Raw genomic sequence first — 22495 nt, forward strand, 5'->3', positions numbered from 1 at the left:
GTGTGTGTGTGTGTGTGTGTGTGTGTGTGTAAAATATAAATGAGAGAGAGAGAGAGAGAATAGGGATAAAGATATAGGGTCTGATCCAAAGCCCATTAAAGTCAATGGGAGTCTTTGCATGGACTTCACTGGGCTTTGGATCAGATCAGGCTCATACAGCATGTGCCTGGAAAGCAAGAAGTTTCTTTATGTAGCTAGTATGCTTCGGAAATCATTGGGCAGTCACCTTTATTTGTTGACAGGTACATTATTTACCTCTCTGTTATCAGCCACATTCATTAGCAGATAGTTTTTGCCCTGTTAGTCAAAGATTCTTCTCAAATAATTCTGCTGTTACTTGGATGTGGGGCCAGTCATGATCTGCTTTTCCCCCCACTTGTGAAGACTGACATTGCAAATGCAAAATGTAAAAAAAATTTTAAAGTATCCTAAAATAATATGCACTGTGTGATTCAATTCTCTGTCAGACTACATATGCATAGGGCCTATAGCTTGCTGAAATGTTCTTTGGAGACAAATGAGTCGTTGCAGTGCATGTCATGAGTGCATTCACTCACAAGAAGGCATTATGGGTGATGGCATACTAATTTCCTGAAGGAGGAAGGTGGGCTACTTAGCAAAACCAAAAGGTGCAAGCTAAGGAGCTGTTACATCCATCAGGGCTGAAGCAGCAATTCTAGGAGCTGCAAGCCTGGCATAGCATAGCTGCTGTCTCAGCTATTGAAATTGTCAATTTGTAGAAGAAGCCAAGTTAGGGTGCCCTCTAGGAAGGTAGAGTGTGACTATTACAAGTAGAATTGCAAAGCACTGCACCAGTCATCATGCCTTAAATTGCTGGCAAAGCCAAACTACAGCAGCAGCAGCACGCTGTAGAGCTCCAGGAAATTAAAATATTTGCCTTGGGCTGCTGTTGCTGAGGGAGGAGTGCTAACAGGTTGAGAAGCTCAGAAGTTACTCATCTGTGTGTGTGTGTGTGTGTGTGTGTGTGTACATGTATTACTAATATTGCATTGCTTTGCATTAATTTGCATAATATTTTTCTTAAAATATGTACTTTTTAAAGTAAAGTGGTACTGACATCTTTAACGCAATCTAATTGCTGCAGAAGTGTGGTGTCTGCATTCCCATTATACTGTTCCTAAAAAGAGTCAATTGCCTTTTTTTTTTTTTTTTTAACTTACTACTTTTGGGAAACTTTTTGCTATTCTGACACCAGTTGAAATAGCCCACACTGGTATTGTTCATGAATGAAATAGTTTGGCCCAAATTCAATTCAGGTATCTACCCTAATCATCTTAGTATTTTTATATACTTGTTACCATGGCACCTGACAAATTAAATGACAATAATATAAGTGACTACAACAGATCCCACACACAAACATCCCCTCTGCCTGCATTGCCACAAGCAAACTTATTAAATAACTCAGCAATGGTCCACAGTCAAACAAATGCTTTACCAAGATATCTTGTCCTGTACCCTGAGGTCAGCAAACTTGCTGACTTCAAGAGAGAGTAAGTTCATCCACAGAGAGGAGCCCTTCACTGAAAGTCACTGGACTCCAGTCCTCAAGTGTGCACCTCTACACAGCTAAAATGTAAAGGGCAAGCATTTATTTTCAGGTGATGTAGCTGTCATGTCCATATAGTACTATGTAGTGTAGTTGTATCCATTTTGGTCCCAGTATATTGGAGAGCTAAGGTGGGTGAGGTAATATATTTTAGTGGACCAACTTCTGTTGGTGAGAGAGACAAGCTTGCATCTTATCTCTCTTATATTGTACTATAACTGTCCAGCATATGTCTATATCTGGGAAAAGATGGACACAAAATTCAGAAATGACTGCTATAGTCTAGACCATTTTGAATCCCTGTAGTGCTGGTTTAGAATATCCTACTTTAGACAAACTAGAAAACATAGAGCAATAAAAGCTTGTAGAGTAGTACAATACTTTACTGTACAGTACAGTACGCACATTTCTAGCTCGGTCTCCCTATGGCAGCTGCTGACCTGCATCTTTCCTTCAGGAGGCAAGAAATACAGCTGAGTTGCAGCTATTTGCTGGCAGTTGTGCATGCACAAAACAGGCGGCTTGTTCTCTCAGTGCTCTTTCTTACCCATTCACCAGGCAACATCCCCTTTTCCCCTTTGTTGTCTTAGCCCAGTCTCTCCTTTTCCCTCCCCTTCACATCACTGGTTTTGTAACCCAACAGAGTCAAAATCTGAGTTTAACAGTGGATGAATCAAATGTAGACCTCCATTATTTACTTTTTAAAAATAGCAATCTGGGATTAAATAGGACATTTACCTCACCTAGGATATCGCTATGATTAATTTACCCAGCTAGAGGGCCAACTTTCTACTGAATGCACAGTGATTAATCCTTGGATATGTGCAGCTCTTCACAGAGAGACAGGGAGAAAATACAGACTTTCAACAGTTACAGTCTCAATGTGTTCAGCTAATCTCTGGTTTAAATATTGATGTTAATTCAGAAAGAGGAAAAATAAAAGGTATCTAAAGAAAAACAGTTATCCAAATAAGAAATCTAGTTCCCAGAAAGAGAACTGAAAAGTTTGTCCTTTTGCTGTAGTATCTGTCTTTTGAATATATTGATGTTCAGCTATGTATATATCTACCAGTGAAGTGTTGTGAGACAGTGCAGAAAATGCATGGAATGCCCATTGCTACTGTAATGCTGAAACATTATATTGTTGTTGTCTTTATCCATGTCATTTACTGCCTTCTGTTCAATTAGATGTGATCATCCTTTTTTTATGTTTTATCTTTGCTTGACAGCTTTTGCAACCAATATTGCCCGTGCTGCCGCTAACCTTTATACAATTCTGTTCCCTAGACATTTTCTTCCTGCTTTTACCTGTCACGGCTTGCTTCAGTAATTGGCAAAAACTGCATGTTAAGCTCACTGGGAAAGGCTACTTGCTTTGTGCTGTGGGAGGAGTCCCACTTCATAGTCTGTTGGTCCTGTGATTCTGCAAATGTTATAGAGGTGTGCAGTTTCTGCGAGAGTGCGATTCTCAAGGTATTGATGAGTCAAAGGTGAGCCATGAGGATATTGTGCATTAACTTGTCACTGGTGCCAAGAATTTAGTAAGATTCAAAGAGGGATCGGACATTTATATCGATAACAAGAATATCCAGAGTTATAACAGTTAATACAAACAGAATTTTGGAAGGGATACAAAATCCTCATGCATCAGGGTTTAAACCAATCTCTCACTATTAGAGATTAGAATGAAACCTTCATGGGGGGAGATAGCACATTTGACCACTATTGTGATTTTGCACCTGCCTCTGAGGCATCTGGTACTGGATGCTCTTGGAGACAGGACATTGGACTAATGGATCCAGAATGGGAATTACTATTCTGCTTTTTATCCTTTCTGTAATTTATTCTATTTACCGCCCCTATTTTAATGCGTTTGAATGAGAAAAAATCTGAAATTGATATTTAGTATAAAAATATATAAGAAGAATCTGACCAGATAAATGGAATGTTGATGAGCCTCTGTGCTCTGAGATTGTGAATGGTAGAAGTATAGCAGTTGTTAGAGTTGCTAGTTACTCACGTATCTAATGATTTGATGAAACTAGACCCAATCCAGGATTACATCTTTGACTGATTTTGTAAGGGAGGTCCCTTCTGCACACAGAGAGAGGTATTCTGCCTCAAGTGGTGAATCAGTTCCAATGCAAAACTCAACTTTTTATCTTTTTCTTTAAAAAAAAAAAAAAAAAATTAATTACATGAAAGTGCATTTTGATTCCAGATTTGTGTAGTGTCATCTATTATGGGGTCTATTTCAAGGATCACAGGGGTATGAGGCCAAGTAATCTCAAATGTTTCGACTGCATACCAAGGAAGATAGACGTGTGTGTAAGCCAGAGTTCTTCCAGTGATGGTCACTAAGTGTATTCCAGTTGAGGTGCATATGTGTTCCAGGCACCTGAGATGGGCAGATTTTTTTGCCTGGCCTGCGCCTTTCTCCTCCTCCTGCTCTGAACCGAGGGCAAAAGGGGTGGTGCAGACCTACCACTTCTCCTGTTCCTTTCTACTGTATGTGGTCTGAGACAGAACTTCTCTAGTGTCTGTAGCTTTAGCTAGTGTGCCTGTTCAAAAAATTAGATATTGTTAATAGTTTTAGCAGTTTTAGATAGTGTAGTTAGAGTAGTTCAGAGGTCTGGGGGCACCCCCACCCAAACACCCCTCCCCCCCATATGGGGGTGCCCTGTATGCCCAAGATCCCAGAGTGTGCAAGGCCTATCCCTGGTTCTTCCTGGTCACCGACTTCCACAAAGCTCATAATCCTTCTAAGTGCAGTATCTGTCCTTGCTTTCCTTGCTGAACCCATCAGTCCCAGGAATTCAGGCTTACAAGATTCCCGATGGACAATTCTGTGAGACTTCAGTCTTATTCTGGCCCATCACACTCCTCTGCACATCAGACAGAGGCATTGAGAGGGACCCCTTCGATCACGGTGGTCTCCGACTCCAGGACTGCTCAGGGCAGAGTTACAGACTCTTCCAAACAGAGACATGAGGAGGGTAAAAGCAAACATTCACAAGAAACGTGAGAAGTCTCCTGTCAAGTCCTCACCTAAAAAGAGGACCTCCTTGCTGACAACTTCTAGGTCAGTAAGACCCTACGCCTTGATACGGACGTGTCTGGAACTCCTAAGGAGCATGGTACTGGTTCCTTGACATGGAGAATCAAGAGTCCCCCAAAACAGTTGATAGCCAAAAGGACAGGACTGTCTCTGGTAGTGACAATGGAAAGAGGAATGTGGACACATCCTACACTGATGGTACCAGCATGAAGAGATAAGAAATCATTGTTACTGAAAACCACTGTCCTTCTGAAACCAGCACTGCTAAGGGACAGAAACCGGGTCCACTCTCCTTCAACAGACTAGATATTCTATCCCAGAGGCCCTTACCGTCTTTGCAGATCTGGAATCGCTGATACTATCAGATCCGGTCCTAACCAGGGAGCTCCTGACACCATCACTTCACCACTCTCCTGTACTATCAGCCAGCCAATACATAATGAGACCACTGGTACTGATGGCGCCGCCCATCAACATAGAGGCCTTATTTTCCTCCACTTAGTCTGGAATTACCGGGAGAGTTTCACCAGCTTTAATGAGGCAGGAAGTCAGCCCTGACAGAGGCTCCAAGATATCATGGGTGCCTTCGTATTCTCATAGGAAGGACTGCCCACCTCAGGATGGTACCTTCCTCTCTGGAGTGTACCTCATTACCTCTATGATCCCTTGCACTAGCCTTATTGGTGTCCCTGAGATCCATCTTTGTGACTCCCAAATATGCGAGGTATCAATGAGATGCAAGGCAGGATTCCCACCTGGGAAAGAACCTCAGCTTGATCAGGGACACTCTGAAGAAGAGGAGCAACCCATATAGCTGGAACCATTTGCCCCTGTGGGATGATTATCATTGTCCGCATCAGATGAGGTGATCACACCATCACCACCTGACTATAGGCAGTTCCAAGACCACCTTGGGAGAATTGCAGACATGCTGCAGATACCCCTGGATAAAATGCAGGACATCACTCATGAGCTATTAGATATCCTCCAAAGAGCTGGTCCCAGGAAGGAGGCACTGCCTATTAATGAGGCCATTTTAGAACCAACCAGAATGGTCTGGAATACTCCAGCTACTTGTGCTCTCACTCTGAAAAGAGCAGAGAAAAAATATTTTGTACCATTGAAGGGTATGGAATACTTACTTACTTTCATACTCCGAACTCTGTAATGTTGCAGGCTGTCACCAAAAGTGACAAGCAACATCAACCCAGATTTACACCCACCGGCAAGGAGGCCAAATGTCTAGACCTCTTTTGAAGAAAGAACTTCACTTTGGTGAGTGTACAGTTCCATTTAGTGAAATAGAACCAAGGTTTAAAGTTGAAATATGGTTGTATTAATTAACTAGCCTCCTAGTCAGTGGCAGCATCTATAATTATGAGAAGGGATTCATGGCTCCAATCTTCCAGATTTACCAGAGAAGTCCAATCCACTGTGGAGGATCTGCCTCTTGAGAGAAATAACCCATTCAGCATGAAAAAAGATAAATTGTTACATACCCTTAAAAACCCATGAGCAGTTTTTCACTCTCTGGGTATCTATACCCTGGGGCCATAGAGGAGGTATCCTAAACCTCAGTCTTACAGGCAGCATCCAGCCCCATAACCATTCTACCATCAAAGGACTTGAGTTCCTAGCAAACACAAAGATTACAACACAGTAAGGGAAAACAGTTGAAAAGTTTAGGCTACTGTGTCCTTAAGGTGTCTGCTTCCCCCTAATGGCCGCTGGCTGACATAACGACTTTTCTATTAAGGGGGATCACTAGTAATTTTCACAATTACTTTGCATTTAGCAACATTGAATTTCCTCTGCCATTTTGTTGCCCAATCACCCCGTTGTGTGAAATCCCTTAGTTAAATCCAAAGCTGATTGCAAAGAGTTACAATTTTGAGTAATTTTGCTTTCTCAGCAGTTGAATATCTGGCTTCACATCTTCGCCCATATTTTATTATACTATTTTACTATTACTACTGAAGAGAAGCAGCAGTAATACAAGGGTACAACGATGCAATAACAAACTCATCTATGATGATCTCAAAACCCCTCCAAAATGCTGCCTTTGGTCCAAGCTATCAAAACCTTGGGACTATGAGTAAAAACCAAGTGGCGTAGAGGCTGTGGGGAAAGTAGTGGAGGTAAAGAATCAAGACCTGATCACAGATCCTATAGACCAACCATCTAGCTTCACCATGCCACAAAAGCTTTGGATCACAGCAAACCACATCAGAATCTCTCACAGATGTTTGTAATTACAACTATACAAATGGAAAATGAATACTAGTCTGATATGTGAATGTGGAATAGCCATCCAAACCAGGGAACAACTAGTGAACCACTGCCCTCTAAGATCTTTCTCTGAAGGGAAAGCCTTGATTTATTCCAGGTCACCTGAAGCCATAGAGCAGATGACAGACTTGGATATTGACCTTTTAATGTTGCTTTTCAAGTTGACATACGAAAGAAGAAGAATCCTCAAGAAGAAAGTAGGCTGGAGGCCCATACTAGATCTCAGACAGCTGAATGCCTTCATCTGCCTCCTGTGGTTCAGATGATCACCCTGGCCTCTATAGTTCCCTCTCTAAACAAACGCGACTGGTTCACAGCTCCTGATTTAAAGAATGCTTATTTCCACACAGACATCCACCTAGCACACGGGAGGTTCCTTCAGTGCACCATCTGCTTGGACCGTTACCAATACAGAGTGATCCCCTTCGATCTCTTGATGGTGCTATGAGTTTTCACAAAGGTAGTGGCAGCACATTTGAATTATCAGGGCACACCAATATTATTGCGGTACCTCGAAGTACTGGTGACTCATGGGGAAGCTGTACCAAGAAGTTCAGAGGGCAGCCCTATCTTTAGTCCAACTCCTATGTTCATTAGGCCTCCAAGTAAATGTAGAAAAGTCCATTTTAGCTCCCATGCCGATTATACATTTTATTAGAACAACCCTGCATTCGATCAGAGCCAAAGTATACCTACCTCTGGACAGGTTCCAAGCTATGAAGGAGCTCATCACTCAGCTTCAACTATGCCCTCAGACTACAGTATGATGCTATCTCTTCCTCCTACGTCACATGGCCTCTTATCTGTATGTGATGCTCTTTATGAGACTTCATCTCTGATATCTACAGGTGTGGTTGCGAATAAAGCAGTCTCACGTCTCCACAGAGTTCTGACTTAGCTTACCTGGTAGGAAAACAGATTAACTGTGTGTGTGTGTGTGGTGGGGGGGGTCTCTTCATCCCTCCCCAACCCATGAAAAGATGGGTCACAGATGCCTCCGTACTAGGCTGGGGAGGCCATCTGAATGAACATGTAGCACAGGATAGTGGTACTCAACAAGAATCCCAGCTACACATCAACCTCCTGGATCTGCAGTCAGTGCATGAAGCCTTCAAGTGATCTCTACCACTTATTCAGACCCTGCATGTTCAGATCATGTCAGACAACAGGACAGCAATTTATTATATCAATAAACAGGCAGGAGCAAGATCCAGCCTTCTTTGCATATGATCTGTCAGTGCCCTCTTTCCCCTCTGCTGCAAATACTTCCAAAGGTTATTTGTGGTACAGAAGGAACTGGAGGGGTAGTCAGTTTTCACCGCCCCTTATGCTCTCAGTTTGGAGCATGAGGAGAAGGATGCAGGACTGGATCAACGGACATTGCTAGCAAAAAATTTCTGGTCTTCAGGCTCATGGAGCACACGAATACCTCAAGTGGAATACACATAGGAATCACATATCTAAAAGAACTCCAATTACTGCCAAGGTAAGTAACAATACTATATTCCCCATTCAGTAAATCTGTGAAGCCACAGCCTTTGAACAACCATCCTTATTGTGATGCAGTAGGGAACGGGGCGGATTGACCTGGGAATGTCATCTAGTTTTACTGGGACTGTCTGCATTGGGGATGGGAGAGCAGGGGATGATTTTTCTTGTTACCTGAGCTTGTAACCTGAGCCAGGAGGGGGGTGGTGCCAGGTGACACCTTTGCCCGGGAAACTGGACAAAGGGAGGGGAGGAGCTGGGGGAAGGGGGGGAGAGAGAGAGCTAGAGGGAGTTTTGGTTTTCAGTTGTGGGCTGGGTGGTGAAACAGGGAACCCCAAAGCTGGGGTCTAAGCTCCCTAGCGCCCCCCCCCCAAGGACTTGACTGAGGGGTCCTGGTTGTACCTACACGCTCTGCTTGGGACTGTGTTCCTGTCATCTAATAAACCTTCTGTTTTACTGGCTGGCTGAGTGTCACGGTGAATCGCAGGAAGAGGGGTTCAGGGCCCTGATTTCCCCCCACTCCGTGACACTTATGTAGTAGAAAAGTCTGAGTCTGACACTTTTGATAAATGTAATCAGCTACCACTCCATAAATATGGTTGTTCAAAGGTTTTTCTTTACTTTAAAATGAATTAAAATACATATGTCACATACCAGAAAAGCTTTGTGTACAGCTCACATTTGTTTCTTTGTTTTAGCACCTTTTTCTACCACTATCTGAATGTCTACCCCAGTTGAAAGACCTTCTTATAACTACTAGAACCCATGCCCTTCCTCCCGATATCCAGGATAGTATTCTAAAGAGGAAGCTGTATGTTTTACCCTTTCTTCTCTTTGAACCTGGTATCTTCCCACAGATATAGCTGCACCTAGGACCTTCTCCTCCTCCTCTCTCATCTCAAAAAAGAGTTTCATGGGTTGGAATGTGGGGAATCTATCAATCAAGTTGAGTAGCAACTTCACTGATAAAAACTAAATACCTTATTAATACACTGCAAAAAGGCTTTACTTTCTTACCTTTTTCAGTTACTTACTACCTCCTTTGCAAGGACGTTCACAGTTTCGTAATGCAACACAGATTCTGCCAGTCAACATGCTATTCTAAGAGGTTTACTACATTATACCTATGCCTTTGCACATAGCCTCTTGTCCAGTGCTATTGTATACTTGCTGCTGCAGGCCAGTCTCACATTTTTACACACCATTGTCCCCTTCTTTTTCCATTCCTGCCATGCTAGTGAACATCCACAGTTCAGATAGCAAGGTATATTCCATATGTGTACTGGTATATGTAAAGAGTTCACATCAATGGAGTAAAATGTTGACAAAGAATAATGATCTCCTGGTCCTAAAGAAGTGCCGAGATGCTCTTTTTTATAAAGAGAGACACTGATCCTTTTTCAAAGTTATTTGGAAAAAAGTTGTTTAAATATAAGTGATAGGCACACACACACGTTTTTATTTGGATATTAGTAAAATAGAATGGCAATGGCTTCCTGTGCTATTATAGAATAGCACTATTCTACTTTGGTTTGTGGATCAGGCTTGTGAACTTCAGTCAGAAACTAGATTAGCCTTAACATACTTTTTAAGAAGAAAACTGAGATTTGATAGAAGTTCTAGTTCTTTAAAATGTCATAGGTAAATACTTTTTCTTCAGCCACCTGAATGACTAAAAGTCTTCACCAGATACAATGGAATGGAAATTACTGCAATGTTTAATGAAACCTCCCTTCCCTTCCTTGCAGTCTATGAACAGTGTTAATTTTGAAGTTTGAAACACTAAAGTTGTAGGTAAAGGTCCATCTGCATTAATTTTTCAAATCCTGAAATTATCTTTCTAGCAAGACCTGTATTCAAATATGTTTCTGTAACAACATGTTAACCAAAGTCAAAACCTCTTTGTAAACAGGACGAAAGGCACTTTTCCTTTCTGCCTCTCCCTCCTGCACACTGGGGCTCAGTGTCTGAAGATATGAGGAGAGAATTCTGTTGCTGGAGCAAAGCAGTATTTTTAAGTATTATTTTTAATATGTAAATGTACATCTGAAGTAAACTGTAAAAGCTTAACACAACTTTGAGGTCTGCTGAATTCCTCAACTAAACAGCTGTGTTCACTAAGCAATACACTGTGTCCTCTGAGGAAACAAAAATTAATTTTAACTGGTGTTGTGTGGAAATAATACGTTTTTAAATTTTCACTCAATTTTTTTTTCATTTTTGTGACCCAGGTAGTTTTGGGGGTTTTGCAAAAATGTCTACAAAATGGACATTTTCATATTGAAAACACATGAAATTTAAAAAATTGCATATTTTTATAAAATTTGAGGTTCCTCTCATTTTAAAATGGTCATATTTTCAAGTAAAAAACAAAGTTTCCAACTTTCCTATTTGAGGGGTTTTTTTTAATTTGGGAAAAGGAAAGGGCTTGTTAGTTTGTTCTGTGTTTGAAACAAAAGTTACTTTTTTACTGAGGTAAAATTTTATTTTAACTTCTTTACATCCTTCTAGTCTTAACCAACCAATTATTTTTCTTTTGTTTCTGGAGGATCATAGTAAACAGAAATCTCAACCCTTCTGGTATGTGTGATATCCCAAAATCTCTAGTGATGTGAGATTAGAGGATTTTCATGGAAGGATAATTGTCCTGGCTTCTTCATTTGCAACACAGAGGACATCTCTCTGTTTTCTCTCCTTAGCCTCCTCCTTTGGACTTTGATTCAACAAAACACGTAACCATGTAATTGGGATTTAGGCAAGTTCAGTGGGACTGTTCATATGCTTGAAGTTAAATACATGTATGTTTGCAGGATTGGGACCTGGGTCTTTACCAAACACTGCTTGTTCTCTGATGTTTCTACTGTATAACTGAAATCTTCTGTCTGTCCATCACTTGCTCTTGGTTCACATTTTTAAGGTTTCCTGCCCAACTATAAGAACTAGACATTTAAAAGAGTTCTTAAAATAAAGTTTAGATTTGTGAGCACAATTCTGCAGTACCTACCACAGCTGCAGAGTATATGGCGCCTTGGCTATTGTTCTCTTCCTCTGCTGCATTCCAATCACAAGGCTTCCCTCTTTTAACATAATGTATTAAATTACCACAAGCAGTAGATATCAAAAATTGATCTCAGCTTTTGTTATAGAAACATAATATCAATAAAAAGACATAGCCGTTTCAAACTCCAGTCTTCAAGACCTGGGCGTGTGTTTGTCAGATCTCTTGCCTCAAATAGGTGGAAATTCTGTTCCTTCCCACATTTCTTCTCAATCACCTCGTCACTCTTGAAATGTCTCAGTGTAGAAGTATGCTTTTCTAATAGATGGCCTTTTAAATTTGGTTAAGACAAGCAACTGCAGCCCTGACTTGACCCTTTGGCAGTGGGCTGATGCTTGCTGCATATCTCTCCCTTTCAGCTGGTAAGTATTCTGATTATGCTTTCCTTTTCTCATACCGTTGAAGAGAAGACACAGTTCACACTCCCCTTTGCTCTCTTCCTGTCTCTTAACACATCATTTTAAACTCTTAATTCTAATCCTTAAATAACTTATTTTGCCCCTTTCTACATTTCTGCTCTCCTCCTCTGGTCACACTCTCTCCATGTGTGTCTTCAAATGCTTTTTTCTAAGTTTCGAACCTTTACTTTTGCTACCCCCATGCCAGGAATTGGCTCCCTCTTCTTGTTTACCAAGACTTCCTCTTTCCTCCTTCAACTCCCTCTATAAAGTGTAGTTCTACTCCAAAAGGTGACTATGTAAAAAGACACCTTCATGCTCAGCAGATCTGCTCCCTTTGTGTAGTCCAAGTCATGTCTATTGAGTTTAGAAAATCTTACCCGTTGTCATTAAAGTGCCTAAGTGACTTACGCTCCTGAGTCCCATCGATTTTTTTTTTTTCCCCATTGACTTCTAAAATGTATAAAAAATTACCCTATAAGTTTTTATTGTCTTTTACTACTGTTAGTGCTGCAGAGACACTACAGCTATTAGGGTGTGAGTTGGATTCCATTCCTTCTCATGCTCATCAACAAATTGATTCTTTCCTGTCAGTTACACCTGTGCAAACATATTGAAGGCATTTGGTGTGATTCTTTGCTAAGTCTCTTCAAGGTGCAGCACAGAACTCACAACCTTGGAAGTAGCAGGGCAAAGGTGACTTTACCCCACCTTTTCATCCTCCAGTTCTGGGCTGCTGAGAGGACTGTAATGGTCCCGTAGGATAACATAGGGATCCCCGGGGTCTGCTTTAAATAATGACCCCATCAGCATACTCCCTTCACCAGACCTTGCAACAGGGCCACAATTGCATGTACATTGACTTAGCAAAGGAGAGACTCTCTCACATTGAGTTTATGCAGGTGTTGCTGAAAGCATAATTTGGAGTTCTATAGGTGTCACGAGTTCTTAATTTGGGACCTTCACAGCTGGTACTGGTGGATGAAGTAGAAAGAACACATCTTGATTCTCAGATTCTAGGCTGAGTTTGTGGAGCTGGCAGTCAGAAAGCATCTCTTTGCTTGTAAACTGAGCACATTTGATATAGAAGTTATTGAAACAATAAACAAGTAGCTTTACAGTGCCACATATGCTATACATAGTCACTTCTAATGTTGTTTGAGAAATGGAGAAAATATTCATGAAAAATGTATCCCTTCTAGTAAAAAAAAAAAAAATCCTGAAACTTTCCAACCAGCTCTAGTCATTTCTCAGAATAAAACTGCATTTTAAAGCTCATGTATTATTACAGTTGTGCCAAAAATGTATTAGGTGCAGGAATGTACAACTCCTGCTCTGAAGATCTTGTAGTCTAAGCTTTTAGGGATCTTTCCAACCCTTAATAGTAATCCCCTTTCCTAAACTACTAGGCCATGTGTTACCTTTTTTCCTTCTTAGCTTTTAAGACTTTTTTTTTTTTTTTGGCAGGGAATGTTTGTAAAATTCCAGATAAACGTACAGCACTATGTATGTTTTAATCATTTCTTAATAATCAAAGCTAATATAGTCTTGATGCCAGTCTGTCTCTCTGGGCTCCTGCTCACACTCACAAACTGAACCATGCAGATGGCTAGTCTGGCAGTCTGACATCACAGTAAACTACCATGGAAGAATCACAGTCCAGAACCTGAAATTGTTACTGGCATGGGAGAACTGAGAAGGTGATTCACTCATCTTTTCTGGGGGAGAGAGTGCCTGGTGGTGCTCTTTAGCAGTCCACTCTGCTTGATTAGAGGAATGACATTGATAGGCTCCAAAGAGAGCCATGAACAGCTCTTCTTGACAGTGGGACAGTTACAGCAATAGGAGGCATTTGAGGGTAGGTGGAGAAGTAAAAAGAAGTGGGAAAATTGGGGGTTCCTGGAAGACACCCCACTCCCCAAAATGATCCATACAGTCAGTGCTGAGTTGTCTAGTTTGATGGTTTCTCCTATCAGTTAATCTATGCCTGATTCCATAGCACGGTCCTACAGATTCTAACTACTGCTGAGATAGTCCACTTACATCCCGACTCATAACACACTGACCCTGTGAAGAACTCTAAGTCTGGAATCCTTTCATACGTAACTAATGTAGTGTCTTTGGAGAGGCCTAATTTTGGAACCCCTAGCTCTTGTTCCCATTGTTGTTTGCAGTGCAGGTTCAAAGTGTGTCCCGTTTAGGAACTTCTTTAGACGGAGTCTGAATCTTGATGCACTAACGTATATGTTTTAAGGTATTTTGAGCAGAGAATATCTGTAATGTGTGGATATTAGCACTTCCTATCCTCTGAATTACTATTTAGTTGAATCCTGGCAACAACCTAATAATCTCAGACTCTCATTTTACAGTTTCTATGCTGAATTTCAATAGCAGCTGGGGGTGGAGTGCATTGAATATGTAAAATATTTTCATCTCTACTCAGACCACACCTTATCTTATCCTAGTGTCACCTTGGTGTGTACTCCAAAGTAATACACACCACCGTGTAATATATCAATGGTCAGAGCAGGTGAAAGAAGGAAGCATAGTCATGCTTAAATGCCCTATACACCGTAATTACACTTAGCAACTTAAGAAAGTGTTCCTATAACCCTCTCTTCTGTGGTTGCTTTGGAGCCCATGAAAAAGAAATGAAGACACTACATTTACCCATGTCTTCTACTTAGCAGTCCTGATTTATTTTAATATTTAAAAAAATCAATTGACAATCTTTCTAAACATTTCTGGGAAATGTACACTGAAAATGTGGAAGTTGACTCAGAAGAAATCATTAAAAATGTCTTAGATGCAACAGCACAAAACATCCTCCCACCCGCCACCCCCAACTTGGGTTACACTTGCTTTCCTTTCGAAAAAATTTCTATTGTTGCAGCCCACCATCTCAGCTCCATCAACAAAAGCAATGCTGGGAGTCATTGTGCAGACAAGACATTGATGGATGCTTGCGTTTTTACCACTATGTTGTGTGCTTGGAGCAGGGTTAGATGATGATGTGGTTGAAATATTGGGTATCTGTCTGGCTAGTGTAGGAATAGCCGAAAGCGAGAGCGGCACATACACCCATGCATACCTACATATATACACTTCTTTTTAGTAGAAACTTCAAGCTGAGATTGCTAGTTAGGATTTGAAAAGGAAGTCTTCACATTTGCTCCCTTGGGATGAAAAACCTCATTGATATTCAGATATTTGAAATATAACATGCTAGCTCAGAACCTCTGAGCGTCATTTTTTATGCTGAGAGAGGTTAGTATAATTTCCTAGTAATTGATGTAGCTCTCTCAAACTCACTGTATACCAGCCATTCTTGATTCCTATTCCAACATTTCGACTTTTCATCTGTCACAGGCTGTACATCAAAACTAACTTCAGTGCTTATGGGATAATGAAACATTTATAGTCTTGCAACTGCTGTATTTTTGCATCTGCAAGCTTCTAACTCAACCTCTAACCTACTTCTGAAGCAGATGCCTGAGTTTCTCCCATTTAAAAAAAAATCTGTCAGATGAATTGCTGTAAATGTGGAGTGTGTTGGTTGTCTGTATCAGGGCTTTTGTTGTTGGTGCTGTCATTCAACCAGTCTTTCAGGATGTTACAAAACTGCTAAGAACCTCTGTGGACAAGAGAAAATATCTTTTATTTTATCCTCCAAAACTTTGCAATCAATTTCCAAACCTTGGAAGTGTAAAACATAATTTTTTTCCTGATACCCACAAGGCGTTCGGCTATATCCACGTATATCAAAGAACATTCTTAAAGCTCCACAAATGAGTCATGAAAGCTTGACTGACCTCCATTCAGAATCTTTCCTCTCCCTATAATTCTTTTGTAATTATATCATTTCTATATGAAGTCTGTCATCACTAACAAACTGTAAAACTTCCTATTAGGAAGCCAGGAACCCCCTCCCCCAATTCCTTTTTCCAGGTGCAGTTTGATAAGACCTGTTCACTGGATAGGCAGGGTTTCTTCATGTGCCAAATGAAAAACCCATAGGTTTCATCAAATTGTATTTTAATCTTTTTGGAATCAGAACAAGTAATACCTGTATTATAAGTTGAGGTCTGGGGAGGGGGTTTATCTGGTTAAGACACATCCAGCAGAGGCATCTCAGCTCTCTATCTGCACTGTGTAAATGTATAGAAAGGGAGGGATTTATTTATACTGCCAGCTCCTCTCTGTTGAAGCTCTCTGTTGCTGAGCATTTTTTTCATTTTATTCTTGATCATATCTTGAATAAGAATGCAGAGGGACTGCATTGGTCTTCAGTGTCAGAGAGTTGTCAGCCTTTCTGCATGCAGTTAATTGTATAAAACTTTTTTATCGGTTGAACCAATCCTGTGTCTGGTAAAGGGACTAAATTCATCCGTGGGCTTTAGATATAGAGAGAGCTCTGTCTGCTAGGATTTCACATCAGACATTGGATTTTGCTGGTGGAAAATTGTAGAAAAATGTGTTTTTCCCATGTGAGGAAGAAAGTGTGCATCTTTTTCTGTAGTTGTGTTGGAGTTTTAGAGGCTGCATGTGGATGGGCTGTTCCAGTTCCAATCATGAAGATATTCTAGGTTGTCTCTGACAAACCCTGACATAGTGACTAAGAATATATTAGATTGGCCTCAGAGGTATCTGAGAAGTTTTCACTTTTCTTTATTCTAGGGTGCAGTTTTTATCCCACTATAATCACAGCCTTGTACAACTGTTTCATGTGCTGAAACAACTATGGCTGAAAGGGCTAATAACCCCCTCTAAACTGTAATGCAGTCAACAGATGTGATACGTTACTCTAATCAGCTGTACCCACCAAGACTGAATCACTTCCCTCGCCCTTCTATCTGCTAGCCATTGCTTAATTTGTGTCAGGGCTTGGCAGTTTATAGCCCTGGCACCTCTGGGCTTGGCAGTTTATAGCCCTGGCACCTCTGGGCTTGGCAGTTTATAGCCCTGGCACCTCTGGGCTTGCCACATCAGTTATGAAAGTAAAAAAATTGCTTGAGCCCCAGCACCTCTTTCATTACAAATTAAGCACTGCTGCTAGCCTGAAGTTCAAGAATCTCGATATCTATCTTAAACCCAATCTTAGCAAGATGCTAAGCAGATGACCATTCAGTGGACTGTATCAAACTCTTGTCAGGTTGATGATGTCAATGATCATTCTGTTAGGTCTTTTGCATCTCTAATTACATCAATCCTCTATCCTTTGCAAGAACTGCTTTTAAAAAATCTTAGAAATCTTGATGTTTGTGGTCTTCCCCTAGCAAATGATTTCTAGTGGACTCAGATTTTTAACTAGTGTACCAAAGTTATCCCACCTGCCTTTTGAGATGCTACAAATGGCACAGTAAAACTGCTGAATGTTATGAATGTAAAATGTTGGCTACATTCTGTCCTAAAGGTGACTGCTTATCAGGGTTGTGCATCAACTCCCTTGTACGAGGTTTCTAACCTGATTAGATATCCCAGGAAGTCATACAAAAAATGAAATCTACATGAATATTTAGCAACTGCTTATGAAATAAAACAGTTAAATTTTCAGTTCTTGGAACAAACAGGTGAGGAGATGAACATGGCAATAAATTGTAGAAGACAGATTACAAAAAAAAAAATTTACCTTTTAGACAGTAGGCACATTGGTTGGTATAGGTCCATGCGTTACAATAGAGAAAACTTTACAGAATGGTTGCAGTCATTATGCTACTTAGATTGAGGAGAAAGCACTAACTCATGGTTTAAGATAGAGGACTGTTTGGTCCTAATATCTCCTGTGGTGTGGATGAAGCAGCGCATTCGTTCTTTACCTCGTTTTCCTTTTTTGCAGAAAGGAGTCAGGACAGCACAGCAGTGGTGCTCTCTGATTCCAGCTCCACACAGGACATCTTCAATGAACCTGCCAGTTCTCAAGACAGTTCGAGGAAGCCTTACTCAGAGAAGAGGATTTCCACATCCTGTTCAGATGTGATGGCATCCTGCAAAGAAACCCTAGGATCTGAAGAGGAAAGAGGTACAATCATTTTATTATGTAACTCACAGCAGCTTGTGTGATGACTAGGGCTGTCAAGTGATTAAAAAAATTAATCACGATTAAAAAAAATAATCGCGATTAATCTCACTGTTAAACAATAATAGAATACCATTTATTTAAATATTTTTGGATGTTTTTACATTTTCAAATATATTGATTTCAATTACAACACAGAATACAAAGTGTACAGTGCACACTATATTTATTTTTGATTACAAGTATTTGCACTGTAAAAAAACAAAATAGTATTTTTCAGTTCACCTAATACAAGTACTATAGTGCAATCTCTTTATCATGAAAGTTGAACTTACAAATGCAGAATTACGTACAAAAAACCTGCATTCAAAAATAAACAATGTAAAATTTTAGAGCCTGCAAGTCCTCTGTCCTACTACTTGTTCAGCCAATTGCTCAGACAAACAAGCTTGTTTACATTTGCAGGAGATAATGCTGCCCTCTTCTTGCTTACAATGTCACCTGAAAGTGAGAACAGGCATTCTCATGGCACTGTTGTAGCCAGGGTCACAAGATCTTTACGTGCCAGATGCGATAAAGATTCATATGTCCCTTCATGCTTCAACCACCATTCCAAGGGACATGCGTCCATACTGATGATGGGTTCTGCTCGATAACAATCCAAAGCAGTGTGGACCAACACATGTTCCTTTTCATTATCTGAGTCAGATGCCACCAGCAGAAGGTTGATTTTCTTTTTTGGTGGTTTGGGTTCTGTAGTTTCTGCATCTGAGTGTTGCTCTTTTAAAACTTCTGAAAGCAGGCTCCACACCTCGTCCCTCTCAGATTTTGGAAGGCACTTCAGATTCTTAAACCTTGGGTTGAGTGCTGTAGCTATCTTTAGAAATCTCACATTAGTACCTTCTTTGCATTTTGTCAAATCTGCAGTGAAAGTTTTTCTTAAAATGAACAACATGTGCTGGGTCATCATCCGAGACTGCTATAACATGAAATATATGTCAGAATGTGGATAAAACAGAGCAGAGGACATACAATTCTCCCCCAAGGAGTTCAGTCACAAATTTAATTAACGCATTATTTTTTTAATGAGCGTCATCGGCATGGAAGCGTGTCCTCTGGAATTACTCCTGGGGGTAGAATTCATGTCCCCCACAGATTTCTTGGCTTCCCCACAGAAAAATGACTTTCTGACAGGGAAGCTGCAAGAGCAGTCACACACCACTCCCTAGCAGCGCAGGTACATTGTTTCAGGCCACCCAGAGCAGCCTGACCTTCCATACCCAGACACTCCTGCCAAGCCTCACCCCGTACACCCAGAACCCTCCTAGCACTCCATACCCGAACCCCACCCCATCTGGAGCCCCCCCCCCCCCCGACCTGCACCCCCCCCCCCCCCCCCAACGAGCCTCTGTGCATCCAGATCCCCCCCACAATCTGCCTGCACCCAGATTGTCCCACACAAAACCCTCTCATCCCACACCTGGATCCCCCACACTGAGCCCCTTCACACTTGGATCCTGCCTGGTTGAGCCTGCCTGCCCACACTTGGTGCACCTGGCGCAGAGGGGCAGGGCCCCAGGATGTTCCTTGGGCAGGCCCAGGCCTTGTGTTGTGTCAGGGTCAGGTGCAGCCTCACCACTTAGTCGGTGTCCCAGGGGTGGGGAGGCTGCAGGGTGATCTCCCACCTTCGCCCAGGCAGTGGCCTGTGCTCCCTATTGTCATGCTGGAGCCTCTGCATTTATTTATTGACAAATAAAACTTGCAGAATTTTAAAATATTGTGCACAGAATTTTTAATTTTTTGGCACAGAATGCCCTCAGGAGTATGGAATGGTGGCCGAAGCATGAAGGGGCATACAAATGTTTAGTATATCTGGCATGTAAATACCTTGCGATGCTGGCTACAAAAGTGCCATGCAAATGCCTGTTCTTACTTTCTGGTGACACTGTAAATAAGAAAAGGGCAGCATTATCTCCCGTAAATGTAAACAAACTTGTTTGTCTTAGCGACTGGCTGAACAAGAAGTAGGACTGAGTGGACTTGAAGGCTCTGAAGTTTTACATTGTTTTGTTTTTGATTGCAGTTACGTAACAAAAAAAAATCTACATTTGTAAGTTGCACTTTCATGATAGAGATTGCAGTACAGTACTTGTATGAGGTGAATTGAAAAATACTATTTCTTATGTTGATCATTTGTACAGTGCAAATGTTTGTAATAAAAAATAATATACACTTTGATTTCAGTTACAACACAGAATACAATATATATGAAAATGTAAAAAAACATCCAAAATATTAAATGCATTTCAATTGGTATGCTATTGTTTAACAGTGCAATTAAAATTGGGATTAATCGCGATTAATTTTTTTGAGTTAATCGTGAGTTAACTGCGTAATCAACAGCCCTAGTGATTACATTAAAATGTTTGTTCAGCATGCAGTACTGGAAAGATGTTGAACTATGCTTTTGAATTTTTGTTGGATGTCAGTGGGGTGTGTATGTTTGTGTGTTTTTTAAAAAATGTGTATATATAAATTTTATATTTATATCACCCATGTGGTAGTGATACCACTGACATAAGTGGTAGAACCCTCTCATAACCTGCAGAATCATGTGGAAAATAAATTTTTATCATGCTCTTTTGACTGCCTCACCTGTACTCTGGCTTGTAATATTTCAAAGTCCTTAGCAGTTCAAGGAGCTGCTGTTGTAAAACAATCTCAAACAAAAATGTTTCTCTCTTTTGTCCATACTTAATCCTGGACTAGTGATAGATTATTATTCAATATCTTGCAAATGATAAATACTGGAATTGAATGCTTAATCACACTGGAGAACTTGAAATCACCCTCTGCCATCCTTTTCCAGTGGAATACAGCAGTTATTTGTAGCTCCAATAGATCATTTGATATCAGATGTTATATATGGAAAAGTGATTTTAAATAATTTTAGACCTTCCAAATTCTATTAGTTAGATTTTTTTCTCTCTCCATCTGAAGCCTGTATAATTGAACTTGGTGCTGAGGGAGCTGGGCTTTACAAGTAGAGGGATATGAAAAACAAAACCAATACATTTGTTTAAAACTTTCTAAAAGTTAACACTTTTTTTCTGTAACATGTGAGGGTGTAGCATAAATATTATTGGCATGTAATTTGTTCAACTTTGTGAGTAATGCTGCCATCCAAACTTAGGCTCATAAAACTTTCCTATCACATTGTTTAGTCTCTCCTTCCATAATATCATACCTTTTGTCAATTTTATGGGTCCAGGAAATCCATAGCTGGTCCTGAACCATTCCCTTATTCTCATTGGAGAGAAATGTACAGTAAACATTTATTTCAACATTGTATGTATCATTGACATTTTGACTGATAACTTGTTTTCTCTTTTGAATTATGCTTTTTCTTAAGGTTTGTCTAAACTAGGGAAACTTGCACCAGAGTGACTATACCAATACAGCCACGCAGGTGCAAACCCCCAAATGTGCATAACTACTTGAACTAGTATGTCACTAATTCCAGTAACCTTGTAGAATAAGATTCACCAGGGTAATCCTCATCTTATACCACTAAAGTGTATCTATACTGTAGGTCCCAGTATAGCTACATCAGTGCAAAATACCTAGTATAGACAGAGCCTTATATAAATAGTATTTGGGAGGGGTTGGTCACTACAATAACAATTTTCTAGGCAATAGTGATTTAAAAGTCATTGCAATCAGATGGCTGTTTGGAGGCCTATGTTAAATTCAGTATTGCATTATTTGCGTTCACTCTAACAAATGTCTCTGGAAAAGTACCTTTCTAAGCCAGCTACAAATATAGCATTACAAGACAGTGTAATACATTTAGATGATATAATGTATATATTTTGTATTCACTCTATGGCAAAGATTGAAATGTTTTAGGCTGAGAAGAGGCTGAGAGCTATGTCATTTAGCCCTCTGTCTGAAAATTAAGAGTATGCAATTAAGATATATGCAACATAAATGTAAATCAATATAAGATTTGATAACATCATTTTGTAATATGACCCAGTATAAGAGGTGGGGTGTGTGTTTTATACTTCCACTTCTAACTACACCAACTGCTTAAAAAAAAACAAAAAAACCACACAAAACAAAACAAAAACCCACAATTCAAAAATAATTCAAAAATATTTGAATTAGCTTTCCTACAATTAATTTTAAAAAGCCTATTTTGAGAGACTGGACATAAATTTTTGATATACAAGATACTTTAAAAAATAATTAAAACAAATTTTAAGTCACCCAGATGCTATGAGGATAAATGCAAAATAAAACAGCTAGGTATGTAAAAGGGGCTTGTGTATGTCAATTTTGACAGCTTTTTTCCTCTGCTACTGGGATGATTAAGGCATTGGAATGACTGAAACTTTTTGAGTTGAGAATTAAAACATTCTGGTATTACGGCACTCCCCAACTTACGCAAGCGTTCCGTTCCGGAACGCCTTGCGTAACTCTAATTTTGCGTAAGTCGGGAATATATACCCGACCATTACGCAAAAAACAAAAAGAAAACTTTCTAGCTTACGGAACTTTTTCCGTAAGTGCGGATTTGCGTAAGTCGGGTTTGCGTAACCCAGGGAGCGTCTGT

General features: G+C 40.3%; 1 protein-coding gene across 6 annotated transcripts in view; it reads left to right on the forward strand.

The window, feature by feature from the left end:
• Positions 1-22495, forward strand: part of CABIN1 (calcineurin binding protein 1) — a 198530-nt gene that overhangs the window by 50518 nt on the left and 125517 nt on the right. For all 6 annotated transcript variants that reach the window (XM_024195516.3, XM_024195520.3, XM_024195519.3 and 3 more), the window contains one exon: positions 17698-17880. In XM_024195516.3, coding sequence (XP_024051284.2) covers positions 17698-17880 — 183 coding nt within the window. The remainder of the gene's footprint in view (positions 1-17697; positions 17881-22495) is intronic.

This window comes from Terrapene carolina, unplaced genomic scaffold (assembly GCF_002925995.2).
Source record: "Terrapene carolina triunguis isolate 2854851 unplaced genomic scaffold, T_m_triunguis-2.0 Scaffold790, whole genome shotgun sequence".
In the NCBI taxonomy this organism is placed as follows: Eukaryota; Metazoa; Chordata; order Testudines; family Emydidae; genus Terrapene; species Terrapene triunguis.